Raw genomic sequence first — 20,362 nt, forward strand, 5'->3', positions numbered from 1 at the left:
ACCTAATGAATGAATATTCCTCAGCTAAAACTGGGGAATATCCGAGTGATATTCTCCAATTCTCAAAACTGCGCGTGTTGCGAAAAATATTTGAAGGATAATTAACACATTTAATAGCCTCCATTTGGCGGGAAGATATGCTCGCATATTTGTCCTTGGACATTATCCGTTCCGAGAAGCGAACGTTTTCCGCGAATGTAGCTCATGGAAAATTGTGAACTTCGAGGAACAGAGAATGTCCCTGGACAAATATTCGTGCATATTTCTGCGCCAAATGGAGGCTATTGTGTATTTAATATTCTAACATGGCTCGGAAGCTTTCGGGACAAAATCGCAAATTTTTATAAAGTTTCTTTTGTCCCTCAATTCTCAAGAGACTTGGATACAAAGAAAACAACACCAAATATAGACGTTTGTCCTGAGAGCCTCGGAACCATGCTAGAATATTGATATTTCGAACGCTGCTTATTGAAAACTGTAAACAAGGAGATCCCATCCTCGGATTCTCTGTAAACTTTGCCCAACTCCGCCCGGGTCTTTGAGGATGGGTCGATCTCACTACAAGCTTGAAGCAGCGAAATATTTTTCCTTTGTACCGGCCGGGTTGCTTCGACCCGTCAACTGGTAATTTCAACTATCTCGTGTCCAATCGGGAGTTTGTTTGTTTGTTTGTTTTCGCTCGTTACAGCGAAGCTGTTTCTCTTTGTTTGTCTTGCAGGTCATTGTCATGAAGTTCGACGTTCTTTTTCTCACTGTTCGAAATCCACAGAAAGCACGCGCTCATTTTTGGTGTTCTCTGTATTGGACTGGAACTAGCTTGAAAGTGAGGCTAATGCGGGGAGTCTTTTCAAATGCAAATGACATTAAAGGAGCAGTCACAGTATTTTGACTAATTGTTGGCCACGTACAAAATTACATTTAAATTGAAGGAAACCTGAAAATAGTTTACTAAGATAGAAAAACACCAGAGATAACAATAAACCATAAAGGAAAAAAAGGATGGTTAAGGAAAAGATTAACACGTATTACAAACGAAGAACTTGAAAAAATTTAGGCTTAACTTTTCAAAATGCGCAAACTGTGAGTTAGCTTCTTTAATCTCCTTTCAGTGATATTCCCCCGCATGAGCCACCATTACAAGCTAGTTCCAGTCCAGTATCGAGTATAGGAACATGGCCTGATCAGATACTGTTTGCCTATGCGTGTAGAAAATGAAGCGTGATGTAGCAGCTCTCGTAAGATCTCTCATGAATGGCTTGATACCCTTTGAGAGAACAATACAAGAAACAACAGAAACAATGCCTCAAGCCCCAAAACAATAACAGCTGCTAACAATTAAGAGAATTACAAGCTTACGAAAGCTGCTACACTTCTGAAAATGAAATGCAAGGGCGCGGGGGGGCAGGTGGAGTTTAGCTAACCTGCGGTAACCTAACAATGACTTAGGTTAATCATTTACCCAAAAATGGAAAGATTAATTTTGTCTCCCCGAACGAAAATTTTCTCGGGAAAACGGGATTTCTTGAAAGGTAGACCAAAACTCCCAAAAGGAATTTCCGAATGGGAAATGTGCGCTCCATTGGCTAGTTTTTACTAGTTCCAGGCCTTTTGGCTTGGGTCGCCTTTGATCCTATCTTCCGGGAAAAAGTCGTGGAAATGGAACGAGCGCATCCTCGTGGAAATTACCATTCGGGATTGGACGCGTTTCATTTACTACAACTGTCGACCAAGCGGTTTTTACGAGTAAATGGTTAACAACCTCAGCCTATCTCAGGATAACTTAATCAACACACACACAATGAGATGATGAGACTTTATTTCCATATCAGTCGTTTTAAGCATTGCTTCTAACCTACACAGTGAAAGGTGATGTAGTCAATCTTGAGGTTTAAAACGCCACAGCTCTCCGTTGCTAACATTCACGGACACCCCGCCAAGCGTATGTTTTTGACAATCATACTACGGCGAAAACACTGCAAGTCTTTGCAAACGACTTTCTAGACTTGAAAACAAATTGCTAGATTATCAGATCCCAGTATCGAACTACACGCCTGGCCAAAAGTCCTTGCGACACTTGACAAAATGCCGTGACGCATTATTTTGAAGTGGGAAGTCATTATTTAATTTACCGAACCCCCCTCTCCCCAAAGGAATGTTGGAATAGTGAGTCTACCTTGACCATATCTGAGCAAAAGTGCGAAGTGTCTCAAGACTTTTGACCAGAGGTCCGTTTCTCGAAAGCCTCGGAAATTTTTCGGGTCCGCAAAGCCATTTTTAGTTAATCGGTATTTAAAGACAGAGAGGTGTATACGCCTGAAATTTCTTGCATGAAGAGAACCTCTATTTATAATAAGTATACGTCCATAAAACAGCTCTAAAGTCATAAGGTTTGAGATTTTGCTAAGGCTTTTCGGGACCTTCAAGAAACGGGCCCCAGGCCCGGGTTGTTTTAAACGTGGATAACACTATCCACTGGATAAATCACTATCCAGCGGATAGCGTGGTTTGTTTTGTCAACACTTAGCCACTAGATAGCGATTTAATTGCTGGATAGCGTTATCCACCCTTCGAAAACTGGGGCCAGGATTGTACATCCACTGATGGCTAAACGTTTCAAGCTCGTCGATCGTTCGTTACAAACCTCTGTCTACCCTTTGTTAACGATTCCTGTTCCTTAAAATTTATAATTTCCACTTCAGCATTTTACTACCTTGGAACCATTATTTTGACGTTTTCGCCAATTTGAATATTGTGCCACCGCAAAAGAAATACAGCTCGCTTAACGAACACACCGTTTAGTCATCAACTGAAAGTCGTTACAAATTAACACAATTTTGTGACTTCAAGAAACTTGATAGACTACATACTCCTGAAGCCTAGGTTAACCCAGGTTTTGCACAGACGTGAAATTCACTATTATGAGTTAAATAATGATAATTTCTATTGCATTACTGTCTTTACCCCAGAATAGAACCCGCATTAAGTCTTAACTCTGCCTAAATATTAATTTGATTTTCCAACGAGCCAAGCCCGTACAAAGCGCTAAAAAGACATCTGATAAACCTCTGCTAATCATCCTAGCTCTTTCATCATTTTTTTTTTTTGAATTTACACTTAGCCCTTTGAGAAAAAATAGGAGAACAAAAATAGTGCTTTTGAACAATGTTAGTTATAAATTAAAATTTTCCATGGGAATTCTTAAAACCTAAATAAACCAAACAGCCGCTTTCCGAACTGAAGGCCTTCAAAATATTTAATACATACCCTGCATTATAAATAAATATTTTCATTTATATACAAACAACTAAACAGTTTATACTATAATTTTCTTTTGGCATTTGTGTCTATGCACTGCTATTTCAATTTTTAAAATTAATTACGTAACCAAAATGATTCATTCCATAAGTAGATCTAACTAAACATCTCTTCAAGAATCGTTGTTCTTACTTCTCAAAAGTAACCCTGTGTCATGTAAAATTAAAAAATGTACACCAGTCAGCCTTGCACTTCTAAGGCCAAGTAATAATATTTTACCAACTTTATGCTATTAGTCCCTTGGATAACAATGGACACAAACTTAACTAACTATAACTTAAAAGTAAATTGTTTTTTCTTTTTTTTATGTCTAAGTCACCAGGACTTATAACTGACTAATACTATCATAGCCAAGAATAATAAACACGTAATTACTGGTCCCGGGGGAAACTGTCGGTTTTGTTTTCCCGAGAATCTCGGTTTCTTAAGACAAAGTCGATGGAAACATCGAGATTAGAGGGAAACCAGAACTAAATGTTTCCCAAGGGACCAGTAATTAAGTGTTTTGTTATACAGCTGGAGTTAAGTGTAAAGAATTGAGCAAGAAGCCAAAGTAACCTTTGGTTAGTGGGAGAGCAGGCAACAATGGGCTTTTTTCGATATATTAAAATTCAGTTTGACAGTGAGGCCTCGAGGAAAAACACAAAGGAAAAGAATAAACATGGTCATTCAATTCCCTTTGTTTGTGTCCTTTAAGCCTCACTGCCAAGCTGAATTTTAATGTATCGAAAACGGTCTCTTGCATAATTGTTGCCTGCCGGAGCGATATTTATCAACTAATAAATCAACTAATAAGAGCACGTGTTAGATTCAAAACTCCAGGTATATAACATTAATAAATATCAAGTAATTTATTTTCTATATGGTTGAAACGACTTTCGTATGCATTTCACAAAACCCAGCAACTTAAACAATAAATACTGCTTAAGATAGTGGCATCTTCTGCAGGAGTTAATATAAAGACATTGAAATGCTGAGAAATAAATATTCTATTCACGAACAGGACAGTGAAGTAAAATAGAGATAAACTTAAGTCTGACAACAGCAGGGGAAAAATTTCAATACAAATGCAAGTTCTGAATACTCAAATAAATACATACGATACCTCTTGTTTCGAGGAGTTTGAAGCACCCTTCCCACCCATCCCATCCCATCCCTTCCTTCTCCCTCCCCTCCCCATGTCAGCCTGTCTTCACTTATTCACTGGGGACCAATACTTGTTACCGTGGAGGACTGGTGTCGTTTGTCTCTGTAAGAGAAGTCTGTGTTCTCTTCAGTGAGCTGGTAAGTAGACAACTGGTAAGGAATACCAGTGACTGGGACTACAATCTGTTGCTGTGACGACTCTTTCCTGTATGAAACAAAACAAACAAAAGCAAAGTTCATCATGCACCAGGGATGCAAATAGTTTTTTTCTATTGAATGGGCACATGTCCTTCTAAGACCCAATCTTGGTCAGACAAAACAAATTGTGGTCGGACATCACCAAAAAGAGTAAGATTTACTCACGGTAGATTTTTATTCATCCTTACGATAAAATGATTTACGATAAAAAATTTTTCCGGACATCATGTCTGACCACAGCTGGGATTAAGTCGGACATGAGCAAATTTTGGTTGATGACTGACTGTTATTTGCAGCCCTGTGCACTCAGATGTCACATGCCAAAACCACTTAGAGTTGAGCCTGGGTGCAAGATTAATCCCGCATGTAAGTATCTACTGGTTTACGAACCTGCTGGCAGAGATGTGCCATTTTAATACCCAAAAATATAAGGACCTATTTAGCCAAGCAAGATCAAGCAAGTTGTCGTACAATGTATGTGGGTTACAGTTAAACGATGATAAACATTTTAACCTAGGAGTCTGACTTTGATTGCAAATTTATATTACAAGATTTACATATTACATTTGTGAATAGATACTGTTTATTTAAAGATCAAACGCCAGTTGTTTTTTTTTTCAATAAGCTAATGAAATTGGTATGTCCGTTAATGCCCCTTCATCTTCCCTTGTGCTCCACATTTACACACAGTTCCTTATTGTGACACTATATACTATATATTTCCGGAGCTCACATGTTGCTGAAAAAGTTTCTGATCCACTGATCGCAACAAAAATTTCGCTCGGAGATGTGTAAACCCAAAAAAAACATACAGTCGAACCACCAATTGTGACCACCTCTCGTCAACCACCTCTCCTCAGCGACCAGATTTCCAAAATACCAAACGTTTCCCAGTCAAATCACTATTTGGAACCGCTTGTAAGCGACCACCTCTCGTAATCGACCGCGACCACTTTTTGAGCCAAAAGTTTGCAATTTTCTTTAAATTTGTTTTTAACTTCCCATAAGCGACCATTGATAAAAAATAGAGCCAAAATTGGATAATAAGGTGTTGTAATATCATCGCATTCCTTGGTAGTACAAAAGACGGAAATTTCATTGGGAAGTACCGGATTTTTTTCTTGAAATTGATTTTTTACATGACTTAGTAAAAACATTTAAGGACAGCTCTGTAGAGGGGTACATTCTGAGACTGACCACTAGACACCAATTTCAGGCTGTGGAAGGCTTTACATTAGGGATATTACAGATTTTTTCAACAACAATCACAAGGCAAACTTAAAATATGCTGCACACAAAGTATTGCCTACCTTGTCAGCTTGTCCCACAAAGACTGGACCCATTTGGAAAACACAAACTCAGAAGCGACTCCTGCAACAACAAGAAATATTACAACTTCATTTACTTGTTTGCCAATAATCAGTCATTGTACTTGATTATCACTTTGTCAGCCAGCAAGTTGGGACATCTTGCACATGATTATTTTGTAAGGTTATCAGATGAAAGAAAAATGGATGTAACAAGTTTTCACAAACTAAATGACAAAACTCAAGTTACTCTTACTAGTTTTATCGTCAGAGAAACTTGCCTATTTTTCTGTGAACAATGGAATCAGTTGGACTTGGTTTTCATAGAATCATCTCAAAATGCTGTGAGGTTAACCCATTTACCCTGTATGAGTGGAGAGAGGGATGGACAGCCTATGGGAAGAGCCTCCACACTCAAGAAAACGCTAACACTCAAGAGAACACACACTACAATGCACTTCGGTCCCAGAGCACATGGAATCCTACTCCATCTGCATCTCAGACCGCAAACTGAGACTACTGCTAATTGTTGCTAACTCTGTATCTATCAAGTAACCTCCTTACCTTTCGACAGTCCTGGGTTGGCCTGACCAATATATATGTAGACTAATAATGCCACAGAAATGTTAGCCAGTGCATATCCCCAGTTAATAAGGAACATTATCAGCACACTGGCAAATGCCTGTAAAGTGAAATAAAATGAATTACAATCAAAAATAGGAAAGCCAGCTTAATTTCCAAAATCACCACAGCAGCCAATCTAGGGTCCGAAATTAACTTTTTTAGGCAGGCGCCAACTGGCAACTGAAATGTTTTTTTAGTTGCCATATGGGAAAATGTGGTCGCCAAAAAGTGTCAATAAAATTTTTCCTTCGCAGCAAAAAACAAACCAAAATTTTTGGTCACCACCGGTTTGCCGGCAAAATCAGATTTGCAATCGATGTCATCAGGAATCAAACCAATGCTCACGTCATCTTTTGACTACTTTGACAGATCTACATTTCCACCTTTTGACGCCCAGAGAATATCTAAATCTTCAAGTAATTTCTTTGCGGATGTTCCCTCTCCACTTTGTCATAAATTACAGAAAGATTTCAGAACATCTTTGGACACCACATCACCTGGATAAATATCCATGTCGAAAGAACGCATGGGGCCTGTTGTGCCCGCAATACGTATGTTATGGGAAACCGCTGAAAAACATGGCGGCGTAGCTTCGCACTGATCGTAGCTGTGAAACGTTGTGGTAGATTTATAATAACAGGAAAATCAGTTTTATACTTCAAAAGCAGTGGAAAGGTAAAAAGTAAGTGACCAATTGACGGGTGGCTTTGAATTTTATTTTAATCGATTTGGCTGAAAATCACAGTCATTGTTTGTATAATTATCGTGGCATGAAATAGTAAATCACCCTCTGGCGACCAGTTGTGAAATTCTGGTAGCCGGTGCAAAATTTTTAGTTACATTGGTGACCATGAAAGCGCAAATTCAGACCCTGCAACCTGTACTTTCATTAACTTCACATTCACAATTGCTTCTGAGTATGCAAAATAAGTGTGTTGAAAGTAAATGAAAACAAGGTTTAGTAGTGCTTGTAAATAGCAATCCCAATAACCATCAGCAAATTTTTTTTTCTTTGGGGGTGGGGGAATAAAGGGGCTATGCAGCAACGTCTTGTCATCTGGAATTTTTTATTTCTCTCTTTATTAACATGTAACGAAATCTTCATTTTCAAAGGTGGTGGGGGGGGGGGGACTTCCTGCAAAGTACTCAATTTTTAATACTCACCCCTGCCAGTGACACCCATCTGTTACATAAATCTGAATAATAAGAAGATGGTTGTTTCTCTATCTCCCACTTGATCTGGTGTTCTTCGTTGTAATAGTCCTCCTTCTTTCTGTGTTCTGAATATGGGGAAAGACCGCTCATATTAGTGTACCGTAATAGACCTTGGTAATGTCACCACTTGCTAGTGCTACTGCATTAGAATTAGTACATAGACCCATCCCAGTTTATCAATTACCTGTATTAATCTGTACTTTAAAGGAATAGTAACTGTCAGTCATCTTTCATCCCTGGACTGAAGTCAAAGCCTTCTAAAAAAGCTAAAATCTGGTACAAAAGTCTTGGAATACTTCACCATTTGGCTAGCAAATGATGGTTCACCTCACCACCCCACCCCCAACTCTGTTAAAATACTGTAAACTACTGCTTATAAGCCCTGGGCTTATGTATGTACAACTTCATAAGGAATTTTGGATGGGCTTACATGTATAAATAGAGGGACTTATATCCTATCCGTGAAGGCTTATAAGCAGAATAAAAATAAGCTTTAAAATGAGCTACAGCAGTGTTGATCCAAATACGTTTTTCGCATACTTTTTGTCGTTTTTCAAATCCTGCTTTGTTATTAAGCTTTAAAACATCTTAATATGTTGAATTCATTTCATTTTGAACTAGAGGGGGGGGGGGCTTGTAATTGGAAGTAGTATTTTGTTTACAGCAGATGGGCCTATAACCAGAGGGAGTTATAAATGGGAGGGCTTACAAGCAGCAGTTTATGGTATGCTTTTCCTGGGAAAACGGGGGGGGGGGGGGGGGCAGCTCTTCAAATGCTTATCAATGACTTCTCAGCATACAATGTAATTGTATTTGTCACTGGGTGCTATCTTTTCAAGTGTCCCAAGGACTTTTGATTGCATTGCAGCCAGTGCCTCTGACAGACACAACACAGCTAAACCATGTAGACTCTCAATTTCAAAAGTTCTTACCTTTTCTTTCCTCACAGGTTTCTGCCTCATAGTACTTTGCGTCCTTTGTTTCTTCTTGTCTATTCTTTTCCTTGTTGCTTTCTTTCTCTATCAGGTTTGTTGTATCATCGTCTACATCACGGTCTCTTTCTACACCTGCATCTTCAGCTTGAACATCTACTTTTGTTTCTCCCATATTCTGTCCCATATCCAGAGGCGAGCTATAATCTGAAAAGCTATCATCTTTATTAACATTTTCCTTCTCTTGAGAATCGTCTTTCTCCATGGCATCTTGTTGGTTAAGTTCTCCAAAATCATGCTTCTCAAAAGTATCACTGCCATAACTCATCTTCTTTCCATTCCCTTTGTTTTCAGATGAGATCAATCGGGTCTCAGCTGACTTTTTCAAATCTTGAGGCTTTCGTTCAGCTAACTTCTGTTGCTGCCTTATGTCGTAACTCATAGCCAGCTTAAAGTAGGCATAGTCGATTGCAGCATATGTCAGAAGAAATGGCATGGTGACAATGGGTGCGAGAGCATTCAAGTTACCAATCATAATGAATGATATGGCAATGATGGCCACAAAAACTGCCGCTGCATAAGGCTCTTGGTTTGGACCACGCTGAAATGAGAAACAACAATGTGAACTGAGCACATGTTCATTGCCTTTCATAGCTTATTCAATAATTCTCCATTTAATATGGCAAAAGACAAGACTGTGCAAATGCATTATACTACACTACTCACTGGGACAACACATCACCATGCAACACTATTAACGATGGAATCACAACCCCCTCCCTTGGATATATCACCAACTCCACCCCTCCGTGTCAGTAGTGCTCTGCACTGTTACTAAAAATAGATGACATCACGATCATAGCTAGGTCTCTGAATGATCCCCACACTGGGGGTCACAATTTCATAACATCACTAATAAGCAACCTTATTACAAAGCCCCCTTGTATGCATGTACAGCACTGCTCAAAAGTAAGTTACCACCTCTCCTCTCCTTTCTCGCGAGACAAGTCTCATTTCTCTCGAGTTGTTTCTCGTTTCTCGCAAGACGCATCTGGTTTCTCTCAAGAATCACTGAAGCGTTTAGTATGGCATATTACATTGAGGAAGTCGGTTATGTGTAACGATTGCTGCTCTGCAGTTCGTTGTCAAATCAATGGGAGCGTCCAACATAAAATAGCTGCTAAATGCATGTGTAATTGTTTAGTGCAGCCGATGTTTGATTACACTCATACGGTATGGGACAGGCTGTCAATCAGATGCAGTAACAGCTTGAAAGCTCTACAAAACAGGGCTGCACACATAATACAAAAGAGGGCAATGACGGAAGAAGCTTTCACAATGTTAGGGTGGGTTTATTTGGAAACACGATGTTTTCAGGAAGAAACACACGTTTTCAGGAAGAAGTGCTGCATTTAGTTCGCTATCTCAGCGCTCACGATTTTATTTACCCAAAAATTTTATTTCACAAATTTGAAGAAGAAACAATGCTCTTTCAGACCAGATTAGTCGCTTTGGGAAAAGCCATGTACCAGAATGCCTTTAGCATTTGGAAATAGGCTAAATGTAGACTTCTTGTTAAGCTGTCTTGGGTTGTTAATTTAGAAAATTTGTCAAATATTTTACTTCTAATCAAATCGCGATCTACTTAGCTCTAAATATACAAGAAAAGAAGTACAAATATGACGTGCAATCAGTTTGTAATGAAGATTTTTACTTTTGAGTTTACGAGCCTCTGAATATGCCGCTCATTTTTGATCGATTTTGGCCGATTTGGGGCATCAAAACAAAAATATTGCGTAAAAAAATAATTTTTGATTTATCGAACTTAAAACAATAACTTAGTTTGTAACTAGTGCCCGTAGGGCTTCATTCCGGGCAAGTTTGAGGAAATTCGATTTTTTCACTATTTCCAAGTCTAGTTGATATTTAGGCGAAGCTGCTCTTAAAATTACGTCTAAGTGACTTAGTTCCTCCATATTTATCAGATTATTTTTTTAGAAATTGCACTATTCACACTTACAAGACAAGGCAAAGGAATGACATTCATCTACCAAACCCTGAATTAATGCTAGGGAAAAACACATTTAGATTCAGGCATAGTTCTTTTTCATGATACCCATATCAGTAAAAGAAGCCACGTCACTTTCCATTTTTAAGAACTCTCTTAGTTTTCTACCAATATAATACTTAGATATACTTTGATTGTTCTCTTTTATTGTATTGATCTAGAAAAATTGTACTTCATAGATATGAAATTAGCTTTTTTATTCAACTTTTAAACTCCTTGTACATAACTTTGAGGTAATTTTAAATTCTGAATTTTTTATCATGTAGTCTTAATTTTACGCAGGACCCCTTTTTATACCTGTTGCAGCCTATGGCTGATGGGGCTAACCTGCCTAAATAAAGATGACTTGACTTGACTCGACACTGTATCAGCAGTAACAAAATCATTTACATTCATGTAAAATAAATATATACACCGAATGCAAATATGGCGTACCGCTCGGTTGGCGCCCGGGACGAGTCGCATGCAAGCAAGGCTAGACAGGCTTTGATGTTTTGTTTTGACAATGCCTTCCCAGAAAAGTCTTGGTTCTTTGTCAATCTGGTCTGTTTTTGTGTCGCCCTCCCTGTAAGTTGTTGTGTTCCTGAATGCCACCAGAAGGAATTGAAATCTTCCACAGCAGGAAAGTGTTTTTTCCTTTTGTTTCTGCAGTCGCCTCTCAGGGAAAACATACATGTATGAAGGTAAGTAGTTCACGATCGCCGAAGGAACTGTTAAAGTTTGTTCGTTCAGGCTGGAAGATCTTAGAAAATGTGTAAGCAACTGCATTTAGCTCCAAGTCGTTCTCATTTGGCTCAAAGCATTCACTGGATACAACGATGGGGGCAGTTGAAGTTCATTCGCTTGGTTATTACACTGTAGTATTTGTTTCGCGCGATTACGTGCAAGTGGACGCGAAGTCAACTTCTTCCTTTGGGTCATTCCATTTAATATCTGCACTTCCCCTATTGAGGTATTACTTGAAACCCCCCTCAGATATCATTTGTATCATTTTCCCCAATAAATGATATGTTGAAGACGTCTGAAGAGGTTTGCAAGTACGAAAATTAAAGTCGCAAAATTTCCGGGGGGTTTGGCCAATTTATCTAAATCCAAGGGGGTACCCTCTCAATAAATGATATCTGAGGGGGGTTTCAAGTAATACCTCAATAGGGGTAGTGTGGATATTAAATGGAATGGCCCTTTGAGAAAAAGGATGTTTTTCAAGAGGAGCTTTTCTTTACTTTGGGTAAGATACTGGCCATGTAAATCGTGTTGGAACACCACCAGACACCACATAATCTCGTCATTTAAACAATTTTTCTACGTTCTTCTAATGTGAAATGCAGCGAATAAACTTTAGTTCCTGCGGCGATCATAAACTTCTCTCCTTCGTCTCAACGAATTGCATTGACCCACTATTTTCCCTAAGCTTAAGAGGTGAACGGTGGAAAATTTATATCCCTTCTTGTGGCATTTAGAAACACAGCAGCTCGTAGTCACAGCTAAATAAGACCGACCAGATCGATGACGAAGCAAGACTTTTCTGGGGAAGCATACTCAAAACAAAACATCAAAGCCTGACTAGCCTCGCTTTCATGCAACTCGTTCCGGGTGCCGACCGAGTGGTCCACCATATTTGCGTTCGGTGTATTTACCTATGTTCCTGTGTCTTTTTGATCTGTTCAGAAAGGATTTGAATAGAAGCAAAGGCAACTCATGTTGTTTGTCTGCCACTTTGTAAATGTGGCGCTGCGATTATGTCTCGAGTTATCATTATCATCATTAACTTTTAACTCAGTCTCATCGGAGGAGAGATTCTCAGGTTAATATGAAAACTCGAGACGTAATCAGAGCGTCACATTTACAAAGCAGCAGACAATATGATATTTGGAATGTTAGCTGCCTTCGCTTCTAGTCAAATCCCTTCTAATTTGCTCAAAAAGACCCAGGAGCACAGGTAAATAACAGTACATTTATTTTACAGGAATGTTAATGATTACGTTATTGCTGATACAGTGTTCAGGTACCCTGTTGCTAAGGTTACTTTCCATCTTCAGGGGTGTCCTTCGGGAAGAAATTCATACACATGCCACTTTTAATACAACCCAATGAAGTTTACGATAAAAATACAATTTAAGCGAGGTTTTATTTTAAGAAGGTTCAGGAGCCGGTTAGGTGTAAAACGACTGAATGACTGCACAGTCTTATTCACAAGGCATCAATCAACAAAAGTGTGTCAGGCTCTTTGGATATGCTGATTGGTTGTCTAGATATCCGCATCTAAAGTTGGAGTAGCCAAAAATATGCGAGATGTGTTGCATAAATGGAAGCCACGGGAAAAATATGTTAAATGTTGAAATTTCCCAACAAACTTTCATTTGTCATTGTCCCTGGAATGTTTTGGCGAAATTTCACGAAATTTCAATTCTGTATACCCCATAAATTCACTCAAAGTTGATGTATTCCTCTCAGAATCAAATGTGAGACTTTAGTGGGTGTCGATAAAACCAGGAAGATGGAGAAAAATATATACAATGTAAATTAGATAAAGGATTAACCTAGTATGCAAAAAAAGAAAAGAAAAAGAAAAAAATGAGTGAAGCTGTCGAGAGGTGAATTGCTGTACAAGCTGTATATCCCCGCTAATCCATTCCTGCCAGTTGTTCAGCATTAGTTTAATCACGTGACAATCCCTTATTTTACAGTGTGGCTGAAGAGGTCGATTACCACCACATACTCCCAGATACTGACTTTTAAAAGCAAACTCTAACCGAATGGAATAAAACTAAGCATAAGCTCACAAGTGCACATTGCAGAACCTATTTTTCTATGTAGCCTTAGGGAATTTTACAATGTGTTTTTAAATACTTCTTTCAACACTTACCCCTTTGCCCAGAGCTTTAATAAGAGGAACAACATTCTCCTTGCTGATACACTGCAGTACTCGGGGAGCTCCATACTGTGCTCCAAGGCAGGAGGACAAAGACGACACATACAGACCAAAGAGAAACAACACACCGACTAGCGACACCTTGGATGCTATCATGTAATCTGTGACCAGTGCATACCGCGTACAAACGGCTCCCAGTAAAACGGCAAACAAGATGTACAGCATCCCACTGTTTACAAATAGAAAGAGTGGTTAGTTCTATTTAAATGTAACTCCATAGTGTGGGTATGGATATTTACTGGAACTACTGTACAATACATTTTTTTGTCATCCCTAAGGGGTCTAAATAACACTGTAGAAAAACACAGCTACACATGTAAACAAAACAAACAAACAAACAAACAAAAACCTTTATTAACGTGTCTGGGGTATGTAGATGTGATGAATGCCATGTATATATGTACATGTGCTCATGTACAAGGCTGAAGGAGTTCATTAAAGCGTCAAAAACTTTACAGTCAAACCAAGTGAGGCATACATGTACACCTCAAGATTACATTTCGTTTACTGAATTGATTATTTGAATAATGAACCCGCTAGTTGTTTCCAGAATGCAATAATGAATTGATTATTGGAAAATAGAACCCACTAGGTGTTCCAAGAATACAGCTAATGGGTTTAATGTTCAAAAAAATCAATTTAATATTGGTTTTTGAAATGACTAGCGAGTTCAATATTCAAATAATCAATTTATTATTGCATTCTTGAAACAATTAGTGATTTCAATATTCAAATAATAAATTCATCAATGTAATCGCGAGGGGTACACTTCACTTGGTTTGACTATAAAGTGTCCTAAAGTGTATGTACACACAGGATTTGACACTTTTAAGTCACAGCTTGCAGGGCTGTCAATAAGGGCCGTAACCCGTAACATCTTTTACAGCTGAGTATATTTGATGGACCCTTGATGTTACAGGTGAACAGGCATGTGGTTGATACAGTTCACCCATAAAGTAAAAAGTTTGCTACGGATGTGAAGATCAAGGCTACATGTACAGGTGAATTGAAATTTAACAACAGCCCTGGCTTGTATATCATTTTCATCGCAAGTGACACACATCACTGAGTGTTTTTCCGCTCATTTCTACTTGTACATGAACATGTATGGTAGATGTCTCTAACCTGAAGCCTAACGCTGCAAGTGTTCCAGCAGGAATGTTACTTGAAGGATCTTTCAGATCACCACTCATGTTAATTCCTGCTAACACTCCTGTGGCACTGGGGAAGAACACACCAAACACAGAGAAGAAGTTCTGACCGTCAGAGAACTTGGGCGGGGCATTGTTTTCCATATTTTCAGACCTGTAACCTGTGAAACCAGCCGCTAAAAGGACAACAAACACATCAAACTGACTTGCGATAAAATTTTCACTTAATCAACCAACCTGAAGATACATGTACACTGTGCATGATCACTGACAGATAGGGTGCATTTCATTCATTTATCTGTACAACATTGTGCTGCCATGAAGAAGTAAATAGTAACAACAATAACAAAGTAACAATGATCTTAATTGGTGTTTCCAAAACAGTTTCCGTAAATTGAACATCCACCTGTTTAACACTGAGCACAGCAGTGTGTATGAGACACATTTCTTTCATATCCATGTGCCACTTGCCCAGGCTTGTACTTACCATAGTCTGTATGAGCAAAAGTGCCCACCAAGAAATCCAAAACAGATAGCATAAGTATAGCAAGTAGCAGCAGCTGCAGTTTGACAACCCATTTGACGCCAGCAAGAACTACAACCAACAAGATTAACGATGTAACAAGACCAATGACACGCACTGCCCATGGACTGTCCCACCCTGTGGTCTCTGCCATGGACTCACCAAACCCAGCACAGAATAATGAAATGCTTACAGCCTGGAGGGAAAGAAAACGAATAGAATTGCCACAAGTGTTTGAGTGTTAATGAAAGAGCTATCATAAAAGTATTTCATATTTCATAATAAAGATAGCCTGACTCTATATCATGAGGTGAACAATCCAACATTTATTTATCTGTCTGACTAATATATATTATATAATATACAGCGTGAGGTCTGTACTGGACCACCTTGCTCTTGAGACAAGTAGCTCTCAAATTTTGCTCGCCCTGGGCAAGTCTTTGCTCTTTCAATGTTTAGTTAGCAAATGACTCCCCTGATCACTTGCCATAGGCCCTTTGCAGCTGGGGTCATGCGACCAAATGTTTCCTAGAAAAGGTTTACATTATGGGCTATAACTTAAAGAATGCCAGAAATGGAAAGAGCGCATCGAAAATACCAAAATGGCAAAGTTAGAGACCCCCGGAATTAAAGAGTAAGTTTAAACGACAGGTTGAATTTTCAGAAAATTTAGAAGATTTGTATGTAAAATGTTTGAAACTTTTTCCATACAAATCTTCTTATTCTTTTAAAAATTCGGACCGTCATAAGATCTCCTTCTTTAATGATGGGGGACGATATTTTCGACATGCTTTTTCCACTTGTGGCATTCATTAAGTTATAGCCCATAATTCTATGAAAAATAGGTCAAGTTATGGCTATAAGGGCTGCCAACCCGTCTTGGTCTAGGAGAATATGGAATCCTGGTGCATGTACATATCAAGACACTGCTGACAACTACGGGAATGCAGGCGCTCTTTGTTTTAACTCCATTAAATTGCATTTAACTGCATTAAAAAGAAATAGTTTTAAATAATTATGATATTTAACATATTAAATGTCTTTTTAAACGAGATAAGAAACCTTAACATACCATTCCAAATGAGTAAAGGATTCCTATAGTGCCTCCACTCCGCTGACCGAGAACATGAGCTAACAAGAAGTACACACCACCGCTTTCCACATGGCATCTTTCACAAACACCAATAGCAGACAACGCAGGTGCCAGGGCAACCAACAGAGTTAACACAATAATCAAGAGTGACAATCCAATACCAGCATTACCCTGCAGTCAATAAACAGTCAGTTAACACAGCATTGACTTCCCTGTAAAGTGATTGATTTTACCATATCAAATCATATCAATGTTACAGGATACATGAACTGACGTACCACCATCCATCCTGTTCTGAGAAATATGACAACGCCAAAGATGTTCAGCATACATGATGTAAAAACACCTGTGAACATGACAGGCAAATGTTAAAACTAATCCTATAATTCATCTGTTCAGAAACTGACTTTATTCTTAAATAGGGAACAATAATAAGATTTACATAGCATTGTAGGGCTCAATCTATTAATCTCCCAGAAATTCATGTAATCTAGAATAATTACTGATTTATTCATTTATTATCAAAATGGGTCAAGCAAATTTTATGAAAAATTTGGTAAATACAATGTGGAAGGGCTCAAATAAAGAGTTGTCCAGTAATCCAGGACAATTAGATTTTCCTGCTGGGCAAGTTACTTTTAGTTTCATTCTCCCATGCCTGATGGGCAAGGACCCAGGCAAGTCATCTGTCAACTAAAATTAAGCAAAATTTGACAGCTGCTTGTCTGAAATGCAAGGGTAAGCTGGTTTATTTTAGCCCTGTGTATGTAAATATGTGTACACACAAGGCTCAACATCTTTCAGCAGATAGTGTAAATGCTGGACTGGAAGGCATTTTGACTTGCAAAACAGTTTTAATATCAGCGATGGTTAAGTGGGGTATTTAATATTGTTTGCTTGTGATTTACCACTAACATAGTTTAATTTACAAGTACAGTGTACATACATAGAGTAACCTCTGGTAAACAACCACCCAAAGCATCATTCTCCAGGCACGTAACTAAGGGGGGTCCTGGGGTGCCCAACTGACCACCCTTTTGGAAGCCTTTTTTAAGCAAACAACCTACAACAGGTTTCGAATATGACATGACAATCTGGTGAGTTCCCTCACTTTGACACAGTATGACCCCTCCCCCTTTGAAAAATTCTGGCTACACCCCTGTTCTCTTACAAGTGGCCAGTCCATAGGAGACTGTTGTAATTTTGTGTCAATTGTTCAACCAACAACCAACTGAATGTAGTCACAATGGAAAGAAAAAAAGGTCTAATGTCAGAACAAAATTGTTTGGTACTTGTTTGGTATATATGAATGTGTTGGGGTGGTGAATGATATAGTATGTAGAGAAATTCTTGGGTCTCTGAAAACTTTCATCTGATCTCAACATCTTGCTTGCAAGCAAACTCTAAGTTGTCACAAAGTCTACAGTTGTTTAAGTCACAGTCTCAGATTTTCAAACAAGGGTTTTTGCGTCTCAGAGAGCCTTGGATTTTATTATTTGTTGCTCTTTCTGATATCTTGTTGTTGGTGCCCATAGTGATTGAGGCTGTGTCAGGAGGAGTGGTTGCTTACAAGAGGTTCAGCAAGCAAAATTTTTCTTAGTGCAGGTGGTGGTGGTATTAAGGAGTTCCACCAAAGTGCTGTAATCTAAATAGGATTACGAAAGATGATGGCTCACCATCCCATGTCCCAAACAACACTGGCTCCCTGACAAAGAAGTTTGCTTTCCACCATGGCTTTTCAGACACTTGATCTTCCTATTAAAACATCATAAGGAATAACAAACAGTTTGTAGTGAAAGGTCAGAGCTTGTCAACGTTGTTATTGTTGAAAAAGTGTCTGGTTTTTAAGGTATAGGGATTTTTTGTTCTCGTAAAAGCTTAAAAGGGCCATTAATTTCACTGATTACAACTGCACTTCCCCACCCCACCCAAAACCGGGGTCTTGCAAGCATTCTCACAAAGTTTTGGATTTACCATTCTATACCCTTGAATTGAGAGAATCTACATAATCAGCGCTATAATCCACTACATGACAATGCTTATTGAATTAATTGATGCAAATAAATGGCTAGATTAAGCTCAATTAAACGTATAAAGTTAAACGTTACTGAATTAGGTTTACCGGGTCGATAAAATACAAGAGTTCAAAAATCATTTCTAGGCGTATCTGCCTTTGAAACCTCATGCAACAAACGTTCTTTTGCATGTTCGGAGCAACGATACATCGGGAGTCAAGGTAAAAGAACAAATTATACAGCGAGATAAGACTTCATTGAGAGAGAGAATATAGTTGAAAGGAGAAGTTTTGTGATTGATCAACTCTTTCTTCTAGCCCTAAAACTCGCCTCAAATATAAGACAGTTTGATTCTTACTCCTTTCTCGTACCTGAACAATGTAAGCTTATGTTAATAATCAAAACAAAAAGCGATCTGAATAACTACCGGCACAATAATTCGGTCGTCGTCATACTTGTGTTGTATTCCTTAATTCAGTCTGTAAATGTCTTATTTTTGTCACACTACGTATAGAATGCTTCATGAGATAATAATATTGCTTGAGGTGAAGAAGCAAAGTGGCTGATGCACAGAAAGGCCTATCGAAATAAATTTATCAAATCACAAAGCGCGGGCAGTTTTACTCTCTCCGTCTCTCTCTCTGATTAACAATTCATCGACAAGAGAAATTCTCTTTGCAAGTAAGCCTAAGCTTAAGCTTAAGTTGAAGATTTTAACCCTGTGGAAAATCGTGACTGATAAACAAATCAGTCAAGCTTGAAATATTTGTGGTTCAAAGTGAGAAGATTCGTTATTTTGATTAGTATGAAAACCTGCTTTCCTGTGAGCAGAAAATCAAATCAAATTTGAAGCATTCTAATATGTTGGAAAGCAGCTGCCATACAATATACCACGCAAAATGTTCTTATACGCTTGAAATGTAAGAATCAAAACAAAAAAATTAAAAAAAGATTCCCGGTTCTACGATTGCTACCCATAAAAACCCATTAAGTTGCCTTGAAAATATGGTTGTAAATCGCTTTGTTGGTTAATATTAGCTTGGAGAAATTTCAAAATAATGACAACGTTTCATTTTCGAATACCGACCTACGAACACGAAAATTGAAATTGACAACCGCTCAAGTTTCCCTCATAATTCCCGCCATTTTTACCTGTTCCTCGTCAAAAAGATCTTTCACGTTAGGATTTCCAGTCGCTGTGCTCTTAGTAGCTTTGAACTCTGAAGACTGATCACGGTGTGATCGCGGAGGCGAAGGCTCTGTTCGACCAACAGGATCCAAACCAAACCTACTCCAATTTACATGTTCTTTGTTTTCCGTCATCTTCGCGTCTCTCGTGAAAGTCGGGCCCTCCAAAACGCTAATTCTAAGCAATCTAAAAGGCTAAGTTCGCCCATGAAGGGTAAAACCTCACTCACAAGGGCGAAAAGATCATATTTGCTATAAGCAGGGTCCATAAAAATTTTTTCGATTCAATAAGGAACTGTTGGCACACAAGCCGAAATACGCATGACATTGATTTGAGTGCGTTTGACTGACAGCTTGCGGTAGTCAATGACAACTTCGTAAAATGTGTTTTTCCCTGTTTTTATACGTCACAATACACCTGCCATTTGCACAAAGGGTTTTCGGTGTACATTTTGTCCTTTCTGTGCAAATAAAGCGTCAGTCGAAAGGGATTTAATAGAAACAGAGCATCCAAATAATTGCCAATGCGATACTCCTTGGTGAATTTCCTGCATAAAATTTGAGGCTAAAACCAGACTAAAGGTTTTATCATATTCGCTTATTTCATGTAAATCTCAAAATATGGTTATTGAGCCTCAGTGAAGCCTGAACAAAG

At 38.6% G+C, this 20,362-nt stretch overlaps 1 protein-coding gene across 2 annotated transcripts; it reads right to left on the reverse strand.

Annotated features, from left to right (window-relative positions):
* Positions 1 to 284: 284 nt before the first annotated feature.
* Positions 285 to 20,292, reverse strand: LOC145496172 (solute carrier family 12 member 8-like). 2 transcript variants are annotated; one of them, XR_014050527.1, is made up of 13 exons: positions 19,672 to 20,292; positions 18,181 to 18,259; positions 16,783 to 16,850; positions 16,484 to 16,675; positions 15,376 to 15,607; positions 14,863 to 15,064; positions 13,672 to 13,906; positions 8,738 to 9,338; positions 7,755 to 7,870; positions 6,531 to 6,648; positions 5,970 to 6,030; positions 2,371 to 4,666; positions 285 to 2,322 (listed from the first exon to the last, which is right to left on the reverse strand). XR_014050527.1 is itself a non-coding variant. In XM_081475823.1 (12 exons), the coding sequence occupies exons 1-12, from the start codon at positions 19,840 to 19,842 to the stop codon at positions 4,516 to 4,518; spliced, it is 2,226 nt and encodes a 741-aa protein (XP_081331949.1). In that variant the 5' UTR covers positions 19,843 to 20,292; the 3' UTR covers positions 286 to 4,515. The 2 variants fall into 2 exon arrangements, 1 of the variants encoding a protein (XP_081331949.1); XM_081475823.1 differs by having other exon boundaries at positions 286 to 4,666.
* Positions 20,293 to 20,362: the final 70 nt, after the last annotated feature.

The sequence above is a fragment of the Orbicella franksi genome, chromosome 8 (assembly GCF_964199315.1).
Source record: "Orbicella franksi chromosome 8, jaOrbFran1.1, whole genome shotgun sequence".
NCBI lineage: Eukaryota > Metazoa > Cnidaria > Anthozoa > Scleractinia > Merulinidae > Orbicella > Orbicella franksi.

Bases quoted from the DNA above. Each gene is read 5' to 3' on its own strand.
- LOC145496172 (XM_081475823.1), bottom strand. From the start codon at position 19,842: ATGACGGAAAACAAAGAACATGTAAATTGGAGTAGGTTTGGTTTGGAT. The intron at 15,065-15,375 runs GTAAGTACAAGC...TTGTCCTTTTAG, and splicing joins TTTTGCTCATACAGACTATG to CGGCTGGTTTCACAGGTTAC. The intron at 9,339-13,671 runs GTAAGTGTTGAA...TTCTCATTTCAG, and splicing joins TTAAAGCTCTGGGCAAAGGG to CGTGGTCCAAACCAAGAGCC.